Genomic DNA, 12,390 nt, shown 5'->3' on the forward strand with positions numbered 1-12,390 from the left:
AGGAAGGATGGTGTCCCATTCTCCCCCAAAGACAATCAAACATTTTGTAGACAGTTTCTCACTCCGTATTGATGCTGACTATTGAAACTTGGGAATTACTTCATAGAAATCAGTGCTGAATCAAACAAGCTAGCGTTTTAGCATTTGCCATAAATTGAAAATTTAGACAATTTACAGAACTATTTGTTAAGCTAAGCTAAGCTGTATTAAGGGTCTTCTTGGAGACTTTCCACCGCACTGACAACACAGTTCACGCTAGTGTCGTGTAGTAAGGATCAGATGGAGCTGAAATATAATATTGATATTTCTCACCGTATCGCACATTTTCCTTGACTAGTAAAATTCTGCCATGCAGCTGAAGACATAGTTTCATTGAGACCGTCGTATACGATGTGGCCCAAAATATTAAGCCTCATGTCATTCAAAGAAATTGCTGAGTAGGGTGGAAAAATATAACTTGGGTAAACTTCTCGAGCCTGTCTTTATATGTACCTTCTTCAGCTTATCCCTGCCCTTTCGGATGCCACATGATTTTCTAGGTGAAAATTCCAACCCAAGATCAACAGAGATTTGAACCTCGGCCATCTGGGCGAAAGCCAGCAGCTATATTTGACAGAAATCAGAGTTTAGTGCCACAACTACATTAAATTAAACGGCAATACAAGTAAAATAGTGTAGTTGCTGGCATGAATTCAAACTCAACCTGAGGCCCGAGTTTAGTATTGTACCTGTATGAAACTGAACAGCAGTTCACGTTTAGGATCCTACCTGTATGAAACCAAAAAGCAGCCTTAGCTCAGCTTCATTCAGCACAAAACTTTTCAATCCAAGCAGAGTGCAGAGTTCAGTTACGTGCAGCACGAAACGAGGTGAAGACCCACATCAATTAAAAGTAAAACAAATACGCGTTGCTGTAGAACATTAGTCACAATGGAACCTCACACGGTGTGACACTCTGATTGTAATGCTTGTGTTATGAGCATTACCTATTAAAATAAGAAAATCCCCCCGGATGACTTTTCCCCAAGTTTCACTTAAAACATGTTACAATTTATGGGATTTTGGCAAAAAATCAAAGTTGCAAGAAATAAAATAATATGGATTGGATACCCACGATAGAAATCATGAATTTACATTCCTACAACAACAAAATTGCAATATGTTTTCAATGACTCCAATTGTTTTCAAATCTGAAGTTAAAAAATGTGAAATGACAAAATTACAGGAAGAAATGTGGAGTATGTTAATTACCTACTGCCATCATAATCTTCATTGCATTCTGTCCTCTACACATTTTTTTGGTTAATAAATGCGATTCCTGTAGTGAAGTTAGTGAACGTGTAATTGTAAATCATTACACGTATCCTCTAAAGTCAAAACCTAGCGAACAAGGTACCCATGTGCCAGGTTGAATGTCTGTCAAGTTTACTTCATCAGACCAATATCAAGACAATCTCTATACACTATATATGAATATGTATTTATAGAAGGTTTTCCCAAAAATGTGGGAAAAAATCAGGGAGTGGATAGTACAACCCAAATATTTCAACAAACACATGTCGTACGTTATAGTGGAAGCCATTCCCTTAAAGTTTTGACTAGGTTAATCTATACAAAATCATGATTCTTCATCAGGTGTAATCTGTTATTAAATGTTTTCTATTTCTGGTATTTTATTAATCCTGCATTAGTTCTGACGGACCAAAAAACTCGGTTATAGACCATATGCCCTGCGGTCGATTGTAAACAAGTTGTGCCTGTTTATATTATCAGCTGCAAAGGAGGACATATTTTGTGTTAATTCTGGAGTCAAAAATTCTTTCTTACAGTAGCATACAAATTGATCCGAACAAGATACAAAAAAGTGTTCTCATAATGTACAGTAAGTCGTAAAAGCTACTGAAGATTAGTTCAGCAATTACAGATAAGTCGTTCCTTAATACTTTACAGGACTTCCTTTGTTCTTCAAAACAGCATCGGTATGTTTTTGGCATGGATTCCACCAAATTTTCACAAATATTTTTGACGTCTTCATCATGAAACCACACCTTGATAAGCGAACATACGTAGGTCGATCAAATACAAACAGGATTTTTGTTCCTGAATATCAACAGTTGGTAGGACTGGTCCCGAGCCTCTGCTATGCTTACTCAGGACCGTTAGGAGTGGGGAGAGCGTGCTGTTGTATATTTCCCGCCGTTTCGCCTGTAACGCTCACGATGTTGGAGCAACAGGTGCACTCCTCCGCTGCGCAACGAATAACTATAAAATTTCCCGCTCGTGAAGGAGTTACAGTGGCAGAAATTTGCCAGAGATTGACTGCACAGTTCGATGATCAAACACTGTCAAGGACGTGTGTGTAAGGAGTGGCGGAGGAAAGGGGAGGCAGCACCAGTGAAAGCCAAGACTCGACTGTCAGATGGCAGGGTTCTTGCAACCTTTTTTTTTTCTTTTTTTTGATCGGCGACTTTTTGCTGATTAATTTTTTTGCATGAGCGATGCACAATCAATGCTGCTTACTACTGCGAGCTCTTGAACAAGGTTAGAGTTGCATATCGCTGCAAAAGACGAGACCAACCGATTCGACAATGCACGGCTCCATACTGCAGCTCTGTCTCCAAGCTATGGGAAATGCACTGGATTACACTTGATCATCCTCCTTACAGCCTGACTTATCATTCTGCGATTTCCATTTGTTCGGGGCCGCTTAAAGAAGCTCAAGGAAGGCAAGGATTTGAAGATGACGAGAGTGTGGAAGATTTTGTGCGCAACTGGCTGGTGACACAACCCTGTTCTTTTTACGATGAGGGCATTAAAAAAAATGCACATGCGCTGGGACAAATGCATTTCCAAAGGAGGAAACTATGTGGAAAAATAAATTGTAAATGCCTTGTGTTTTTCAATAAATGAATTTAAATAAAAAATAAAATCCCATTTATATTTGACCCCACCCCCCTAGGACCATCCTCACTTTCTTTCATATATCCAGTTTCGCCATTCTCTTCTTACAAATGGCCCATAAATTTTCAATTTTCAACGGGGCTGATATCAGATGAGTTGCGGGTCAAGGAAGCACTTGAAAGGATTGTCTTTGAAGAATATGTTGATCTTTTTGGATATGAGGCAAGGTGCAAGATCTTACTGAAAAATCCTTTTACCATGTGGAGAGAATTTTTGTAAATCAGCAACTATCCTTCGAAGGATTTCTATGTACTGGCCTGTTGTAGATAAAACATTATCCCAAGACATCACTTTTGGAGAACGTTTAGGTGCTTGTTGAATTTGTGCCGGTGACATTTTCTTTGATGTTTCTTTAAGCACTTAAGGAACTTTATGACCACAAACTTTGAAATGGCTTTCATCTGAAAATACGACTTTCTCCCCACCTTCCACAGGCTAGTCTTTATGTCGTTCAGCCCATATCAATCAATCTTCTGGCATAGCGTCCATCAGAAGCTATTTCTTTTCTGGTCTGCCAATTTTCTTCCTGCCCCCAACAGTCTGTGACGAACTGTTGTAACGTGAACATTTCACCCACACTTGACTTAAATCCAGTCTTAAGTCAACAGCTGAGAGCCTGGGGTTTGCTGGTGAGGCCTACTGTAGTGTTTATAGTGCACTTTGTCTTTTGGTATCAGCTACGACAAATTTGTTACTTTCATTGACCTGTCTCAGTTTCTATCAACAAGGATGGGAAGGTCCACTTATTCAATACCATTATTTTGATAATATTATTATTATTATTATTATTATTATTATCTGATGATGTTTGTTGTTTAAATGGGCCTAACAGCTAGGTCATCAGCCCCTAATGGAACGAGGAGCAACGAAATGAAACTTAAAACTTCAAAAAAGTATCCACTGACTAGAATATAAAACGAAAGCAATCAGTGGATTCAATTCACAATGTCTTCATTAATGGAATGATACTCATTATCTAAAGGGGTCCAAAATCCAGGTCACTGGCCCCTCATAATGGTACTAATCACTGGTAAAGTAGAACCATGGTGTTCCTCCTATAGTAGTACTAATCATAGGTAACACAAACCCATGGTGTTTTGCACGTAAGAGTACCACTCACAAGCAACGCAGAACCATGGTTTTTATCACATAGTGGGACTAATCACGGGCGCAGGTATTCCCGTGGTGTTCCTCACGTAGTGGAACTAATCACAGGCCACGTATACTCGTGGTGCTGCTCACATAGTGCTACTAATTATAGGCAATGTAGACCCACGGTATATCACACATTATGGCAACGCCCATACGCAATTTAGTCCCATGGTGTTCTTCACATAATGGAACTACTCTCAGGTGACACAGTCCCGTGGTGTTCCTCACAGTGTTACTAATCACGGGCGCCAGCCAAACTTACTGGGTTTCTCAATCACAAGCAATGGAGATTCATAAAGTTTTTCAGAAAGTGATACTACTCATAGGTAGCGCAGACCCATTCTGAACACGGGAACCGACACATTCTAGTGCAGCGTTACGGCACACGGACATTACTCTGTGCAGCCGAATGCTACGCCCTACGCCTCAGTGGAATACGCACGATAATACTAACCACAGGCAACGCCCAGACCTGTGGTGTTCCTCACATAAGAGTACTAATCCTAGGTAATGTAGATCCTTAGTGGTACTAATCACAAGAAAAGTCGACCCATGGTGTTCCTCATGTAACGGTACTAATCATAAGTAGTCCCATGCTTCTAAAATCACCATCCCTTGGTTGCCCATTTTAGTCGCCTCTTACAACAGGCTGGGGTTACCGTGGGTGTATTCTTCGTCTGTGTCCCCCACCCTTATTATTATGTGGTCTTGATGTAAAATAGTACATTATAATATAAACACTGCACAGTTATAAATGTCTCAGTCTCATCGTTGACTTTGACGATATGAAAGTGACTGAGGTATGAGTGATGCTAGCAATGCCATTCGTTACGCAGCCACTCTCTGTTATGAATGGAGTGAAAATGTCACTCATACGGTCTGTTGGTTGGTTGGTACAAGTATTTCAGTGTGCGGGCTTGGCAGACTGATATGTAATAGCAACTTCTGGCTCAGTGAAGAAAGCAACAGGAAACTACCTCACTCCTCATCTCTTTAGAATGCCTCTTCAGTGATGCCTAGGCTAACTATGACAGCTGTTGAGGATAAAACCAGCCTCTGGGCTGAATACTCAATGTACGTACACCAACACCACATTGTGAAGCAATTGTCTTTGTGTCATACAAATATGCTCAGCTAATGTTGCAATTTTTTAACGTTTTCGCCGGGTTGTATCCGTTATCAATTTGCAGTGCAATAACATGACACAGTACATATACGAACTTACTGGGAGACATTCAATTAATTAATGAAAGAACATCCAATAATGCCCACAAATGTTAACAACAATACTGCCATACACCTACAATGCAATTAGATTGAAACTGGGAACAGTACTTAGCAGAAACGAACAATCCTGCTAACAATAGTTATAAATAGTCTTAGAAATTACTGTGCTGGGATTAATTTCCTTGCTACTACCGTATTTACTCGCGAATTAGATACCTTTCCCCCCCCCCCCATTTTTACAGCCAAAAATAGTAATGGGGGGTCCAATATGCAATAACCTCAAATTTTTTTACAGCAAACACATACTATATTTAACAAAGAATGTTGCCATGTTAGAATGTATTTAAGTTCGTTGGAAGGCAGTATTTCTAAACATGTAAAAAGACAATAAATGGTGAACACGACTTTTAGGCCTACAGTACATATAAGAGTCTCTTTTAGTTACTCATATCACGTCATTCGTTACATCTCATTAATTCCCCTGGTGAGGTTGACGTCAGGAAGGGCATTCTCGGCCGTAAAAAACTCGCTACAAAGATTCGTCTCACTTCATACTCGACCCCGTAGAAAAAAGGGATAAGGGTATCGTGTTATCATATACATATATCATATAATTAAATATTGATACAAAAGAACTTAATGGCCAGTCATTTGTCTCTGTCAGTTCAGCAGTAGGCCTACAACACAGTAAACCTGATCACTGCTTTCATTTGAATTATCGCCGTGCGCCACCAACTTCCCTGCCCTGCTAACGGCGTGTCGGCAATTCAAGTGATGTCATCTTCACTGCCATCCCGTCAGTCGCGTAAGCCATGCTTCATTCTCTTTGAGCAATGCACTGCAATAGAGAGCATACGAGCTCCCGTCTTTTTGAACCTTTTAAAAATAATTTTGTTCTCAACTATAGAGTCTAAACACTATGAACCTATTCCCAAATGGTTTCTGGAGATGGTCTCTGATATTCCCAGTTGGTGTACATGTAGCAGAAGCCACTCCTTCCGAATAAAGCTGTGCTGTTGAAGGCATGCCGGCATGCCAAACCATTTTTAAGTAGCCTAACATTTCATGCTTATTCTCTATATTTATCAATAATAATGTTATTTGTTTTACGTCCTACTAACTACTCTTTTACGGTTTTCGGAGACGCCGAGGTGCTGGAATTTAGTCCCGCAGGTGGTCTTTTACGTGCCAGTAAATATACCGACAAGAGGCTGACGTATTTGAGCACCTTCAAATACCACCGGACTGAGCCAGGATCGAACCTGCCAAGTTGGGGTCAGAAGGCCAGCGCCTTAACCGTCTGAGCCACTCAGCCTGGCCTCTATATTTATCACATCAGGATTTATGTAAACAGCTGCCCATGAGATAAGACAGCCCTGATAGTGCCAAAAGTTCCTCGACGGAAAGAATAAAAATAAGTAACAGGAAAGTATACCGCATTTATGGATATCTACAGGTGTGGCAGTAATGCATTTTATTTTATTTTTTTGCTAGGGGCTTTACGTCGCACGGACACAGATAGGTCTTATGGCGACGATGGGAGAGGAAAGGCCTAGGAGTTGGAAGGAAGCAGCCGTGGCCTTAATTAAGGTACAGCCCCAGCATTTGCCTGGTGTGAAAATGGGAAACCACGGACAACCATTTTCAGGGCTGCCGATAGTGGGATTCGAACCTACTATCTCCTGGATGCAAGCTCACAGTCGTGCGCCTCTACACGCACGGCCAAAATGCATTTTATTATCATAATGTTTAATTTCGTATGTTCGTTGTCTCTTTTTTTATTAACGCATACCCTAGTATGTTTTGTTTGGCGTCTCCAAAAATTGTTTAAATTACGTGGGGACATAAAATTATTATTACTTGTTAGGTACGTTGGCGAGTAAAACAATCGTTTTAATTGGATAGCTTTTATAACGTTTTAAACTTACTTCTCTCCAAATATATGCCTATATTGGCCTGAGTTACGAGATATCAAATGACCACTTTGTCAATGATCTCGCCTGCTGTACAAATAGTAACAGCTGCGAATATTTCTCAACTAAAGTAAACTCGTTTCCTCATCCTGAGGTGGTACAGCTCTTTTTAGACACACCCCCAGTGGAGGGGAGTTACATGTACCGCTTTCACCGCATATCAACCTTCCTGCCATTCGTAAATGTCTGGCAGTACGGTACCGGGAATCAAAGTCAGACTCCCGAGAACAGCAACTAATTGTGCTAACCATTACTCTGGCGGATTATTATTAACTACAAAACACAGACATATAGCATGACTGATGCATGCCTGCAATGCGCAGGTCGGACACAAAGCTAGGCCTATTCACCTACAGTATCTGTGCGACGTCATCAGAGCTGCAGTAGACCTAAGCTATGGAGGCAGACATTTCTTAACTACGAAACACAGATGCAGGTAGTGCATGGATTTGACGCGTTTTCATTGCGTAGGTCGTACGGACGAAACTATTCACAAATTTGTGCGATGTCATCAGAGCTGCAGTAAGAATTGTACCTGCTTCGAAGCGGAATCATTGTTCTTCTCTGACGAATTACGTTGGGGGGTCTTATATGCAAGATTTATTATTTTCATTTTCTTTGTCTCAGAAAGCCAGGGGAAGTCTAACACGCGAGGGGGTCTAATACACGAGTAAATACGGCATATGGTCTCGTATTATTTAATTTACTATCTAATCATTATAAGTTTGATTATATCTCCATGGCCAAAATAACACAAGATTTTCTCATTGAAAACGCTATGTACAATTCCCAAGAACACTTGAAAATACGCCATTCAGTAGTCGAAAAGCCATCAAACTTGCGCCACATTTCGAGCGCTACTTGTAGAGAAACTGAGGTGGGATGTGCCAGGGAGGTCTATTACCAATAATTTGAGGATAACTTTGGAATGTCTGGAATTCATTAATGACCAACCATAGGGAATATGTTCACAGGGACATTTTGTGTTTTGGGATGTACCATCCATGTTCCAATTATTTGTCACATTTTAAGGAAAACCCTGTACATTTACAACAGATCAAATTGGAAAAATTGCAACATATTCTAAAGTCAGAGCAAGATACATACAGTAAATTCTGAGACTGCCTTATGTACATAAATCATTATTATATTTATTATAAACCCGATCATTCCAGGTTTGCACCAATACAGTCTTATGACCAATGCCAACTGTACATCCACACCATAATCATATAGTTCTTTGGTACATACAGGGTATCTTGACAGAATGGCTTAAACTACATCAGTCAAGAACAAAAATGCCAGGGTAGGGAGGATAGCCTATAGCAGCAAACAGCAATTCTGCATTTTCGGAAACACTCTTCACTTGTGCAAATGCAATGTTATGCCCAAAATATGACGTAAGTTCATCTGGAATGGGTTGCGAGATGCTCTTTTTTACAATAAAGTATCAGAAATCAACAGAAATACAGAAAGCAAGAAAGCACACAAAATGAACCAAGAGTGAACTTAGTTAAACAGCAGTTCCTCGCCAGTTCTACAACATTCCTAATGGCACTACGATGACTGACAAGTTTCAGACAATCCTAAAAGAAACACTAGAACACGATAAAGTACTGTCACAACTTCAGATTTACATATAGGATATAAAATTACAAGCACTTAACGCTGACATAAAGCTAGTTCTGACTAGATGATGGATGCTCTACTCCATCTTGGCATGCCCACTACTGGAATTTACTTGAACCAGCTGCGGTCTTTTCTTCGATAAATTTGCCCTGCACTCGATATATAGATTGTTCAGATCAAATGATGCTTTCACGTTATCCTGCAAAAAATAAGGGGAAAACTCAATTTTAATTTTCATTCATGACATGCTTAAATTATTATTATTATTTATAGAAATATAGGAACCTGAAAAGGAACAAACAAGAAAACAAAAGGATTAGAACAATCTCCACATCTTCATATACCATATTTTCTCGCATAATTAATGCACTTTTTTTAAGAAAAATGCAGGCGAAATCTTTGTATGCGTAAATTATTCATCAAGGAATCGGATATTTTTTTTTTAAACTTACAATTTATTTACATTTAAAAGATATGCCAAATACAGTTGAAACTGGTTAGGACATCCCTCTTTAGCGTGTTTCCCTGGTTATCACATCATAATTCGTAAGCCCCAGATCATGTCCTATTACATACATGCTAAAGAAACCTGGATAGCACATTATGTCACTCTTTATTATGTTCATAACTCCCACCGTAAGGAATTTAAATTAGTGCTCCAGGTCAAGTTGTGCGTATGACGCTCCAGCCACAGCTGGCATGCGTAAGGATTTGGCAGAGAACTTAATTTCACGGCGGCAGACTACCCAGACATATGGCGCACTAGCGTGTCGGCCTACAGCTAGTTGCCTTGGCTACAGGTAGCGTTAGTCCCAAGCCAGTCTTTGCTGTGGTTGTTTGGATAGCGCAACAGTACCTCATCTGAGTGTTATTTCTTAATCTTGGTGCTTAATTTTCATTCGTAAGTGAATAGTGTAACATATTAAATTAGGCCTAGTGTACGTTAGGGTTGGGCAATATGTCCCTGTTTTAGCACACTGTGCCAGTGCACAATTATGTTCTGCTGTTCTGGCACACCGAGTGTCAATTCTTCCAAAACATTCTCAAGTGAGACCGAGACAGTGCTTCGCTGTCCCGTCAGAAGCGCCACCAAGCACTGCCCTTCGCCTACTAGCTGACTGTCGATACCGGCTGTGTGCCGCCCTGTGCTGGAGTGTTCTGTCACATCCTCTTTGTTCTGTGAGTTCCGTTGCACCGGCAACTGGCCTTTGGTACATGTGAATAACGTAAGGTGTTCTGTTTTTGTTTTCATCTGCTTTGTACGAATGTTTTCATTGAACCAATAATATAACCTTACAAAAGACTAAACTTTGCATAATGTCACATCGGAATCTTGTTCAGGACATTTTTACTAGAATAAAACCGGACAGAGTGAAATGCAATTTATGTTTTTCTATTTTGTCTGCAAAGGGATCTTCAACCGGCACTATTATTATTATTATTATTATTATTATTATTTATTTTCCACTAATTGTAGGTACAATTTACGGATGGTGAATGGAGAAAGGGCATAGCCCCACATACATGAAAGTGCCTCCATCACCACTTAAAAATACAATATTCAAATATACAATTACATTCTACATAGCGTGCTTATTTGTATGTATGTTCAGTCCGTCAGCGATTCCGCTGGTGGGATCCTCAACAGCTCTGCCATCAGCTGTCATACATGGCCTAGGCATCACTGAAGAGGCGTACTAGGGAAATGAGGAGTGAGGTAGTTTCCCGTTGCTTTCCTCACCGAGCCAGAGTTGCTATTACATATCAGTCTGCCAAGCCCACTGAAATGCATACACCAACCGACCCTATGAGCAACATTTTCACACTTTTCATAGCAGGGACTGGCCGCATAAGGATTGGCATTACTAGCATCGTTCATACCTCAGTCACTTTCATATTGTCAAAGCCAAGGGTAAGACAGAGACAGATTTATGAAAGTAACAAAATTGCTCTAGCCTATACCAGAAGACATAGTGCACTGTAAACACTAGGTCCTGCCAGCAAAGGCATGTGCTTATATACAGTTACCGTGTTTACATAGGCATATTTACATAATACTCACAAGACCTGTTCAATATTTAATTCCACACAAACACACACGCGCGCACTCTCTCTCTCTCTCACATCCCCACATATACTTTAGATAGGCCGGCTCACTCATACCCATTTACAGTCTTACTCACTCGGGATCCCATAAACTTTCATCCGTCCTCCCACTCATACTGAACATTCACACAGTAGAAAAATTATGTTATGTACAGAAGGTTTCGTTATATATACATCCTTTTTACCTCTTTACAAAATTTTCCTGCAGGCAGTTCTTTTATCTGTGGTGGGAGTTCATTCCACAGCCGAGCAGAACGATTAAAGAAACCACTTTGATATAATGCTGTTCTTGCAAATGGAGGGAAAATGGACACACCTCGACCTGTTTGAGCGGAACGATAGTTCAGCTGTAAGCGGTTACCTGCGAGGGATTTTCTCAGGAAAGCAATATCTATTTGTTTACAGAGGGTTGTTATGGGGGGCAATGACCTGGCTGTATTTAAACGACCGTGTTAAGTAATTAGTCATTCTGCTCGGTGTTGAACTCCCTCTAGTTCCGTCATGTTCTCCACTGTAGTAGGGTGCCAGGAAGGAAGCCCGTACAACAGTGACAAGACATTTCAAACTTTAACATCCCACAGTTATTATTTTTGTGTTCTGCATAGGTAAACCATATAGTAATTGGCAGTGATAGCATTTAAAGTCTAATTTTTGTCACCAGATGGCAGACCTATCCTTTAATCTCCATGAGCATGGAACTTTTTCCCTCCATTAGCTGTGAGAGTTCAAAATGGCAGCACTCAATTGGCACAGTGTTTAATATTGTGATATTTCTTGTGAATTTCTTTAGCGTCAGGACATATTTGAAATATCTCTGATACCGTTTTGATATTGTCGTACACACCAGGGAAGGTTACTGAGGTGAGTTAAGTTAATAACCAATGAGTTATTGTGATAATTTACAAGAATCATTGTAGTGTGTCCCATACATGTGGGTGGCCAATATCTGTAACTGAAGAAACTGCATCATATAGGGTCTAGCTATTGGCCACCCCGGCCAAGAGCTGTGTTTTGGGAGTCGATAAAAATCGTAGTTTTTATGCGGTAGGTAAGCTTCTTATATGATCAGAATATCAATATTCCTTGGTTTATGTAATAAAAGCAGTCTATACAGTTAATAGCCTCCCAGCCAATAACTGTTTTAGGGGTGGTCCATTACTGTAACAATTTTTGATTGATACTTTGTAGGTAATTTTTAAAATCCTTTAACTTCCAAAATACGATCCTGCAGCTATGGAAGCAGCAACAGTGGAAATACACAACTATTCTGATAAATCTCTGAGAGCCGTGGCGAATAAATATGGCCTAACACGAACCAGCCTACAATTAACATTGAAAAACA

General features: G+C 40.1%; 1 protein-coding gene across 1 annotated transcript in view; it reads right to left on the reverse strand.

Annotated features, from left to right (window-relative positions):
• Positions 1-8,439: 8,439 nt before the first annotated feature.
• The window catches only part of LOC136886504 (thioredoxin-related transmembrane protein 2 homolog), a 31,579-nt gene continuing 27,628 nt past the window's right edge, over positions 8,440-12,390 (reverse strand). Inside the window, exon 5 of the mRNA XM_067159321.2 lies at positions 8,440-9,141. Within this exon, the coding sequence (XP_067015422.1) occupies positions 9,019-9,141 (123 nt within the window). The 3' untranslated portion in view covers positions 8,440-9,018. The remainder of the gene's footprint in view (positions 9,142-12,390) is intronic.

The sequence above is a fragment of the Anabrus simplex genome, chromosome X, assembly GCF_040414725.1.
Source record: "Anabrus simplex isolate iqAnaSimp1 chromosome X, ASM4041472v1, whole genome shotgun sequence".
Lineage (NCBI taxonomy): Eukaryota > Metazoa > Arthropoda > Insecta > Orthoptera > Tettigoniidae > Anabrus > Anabrus simplex.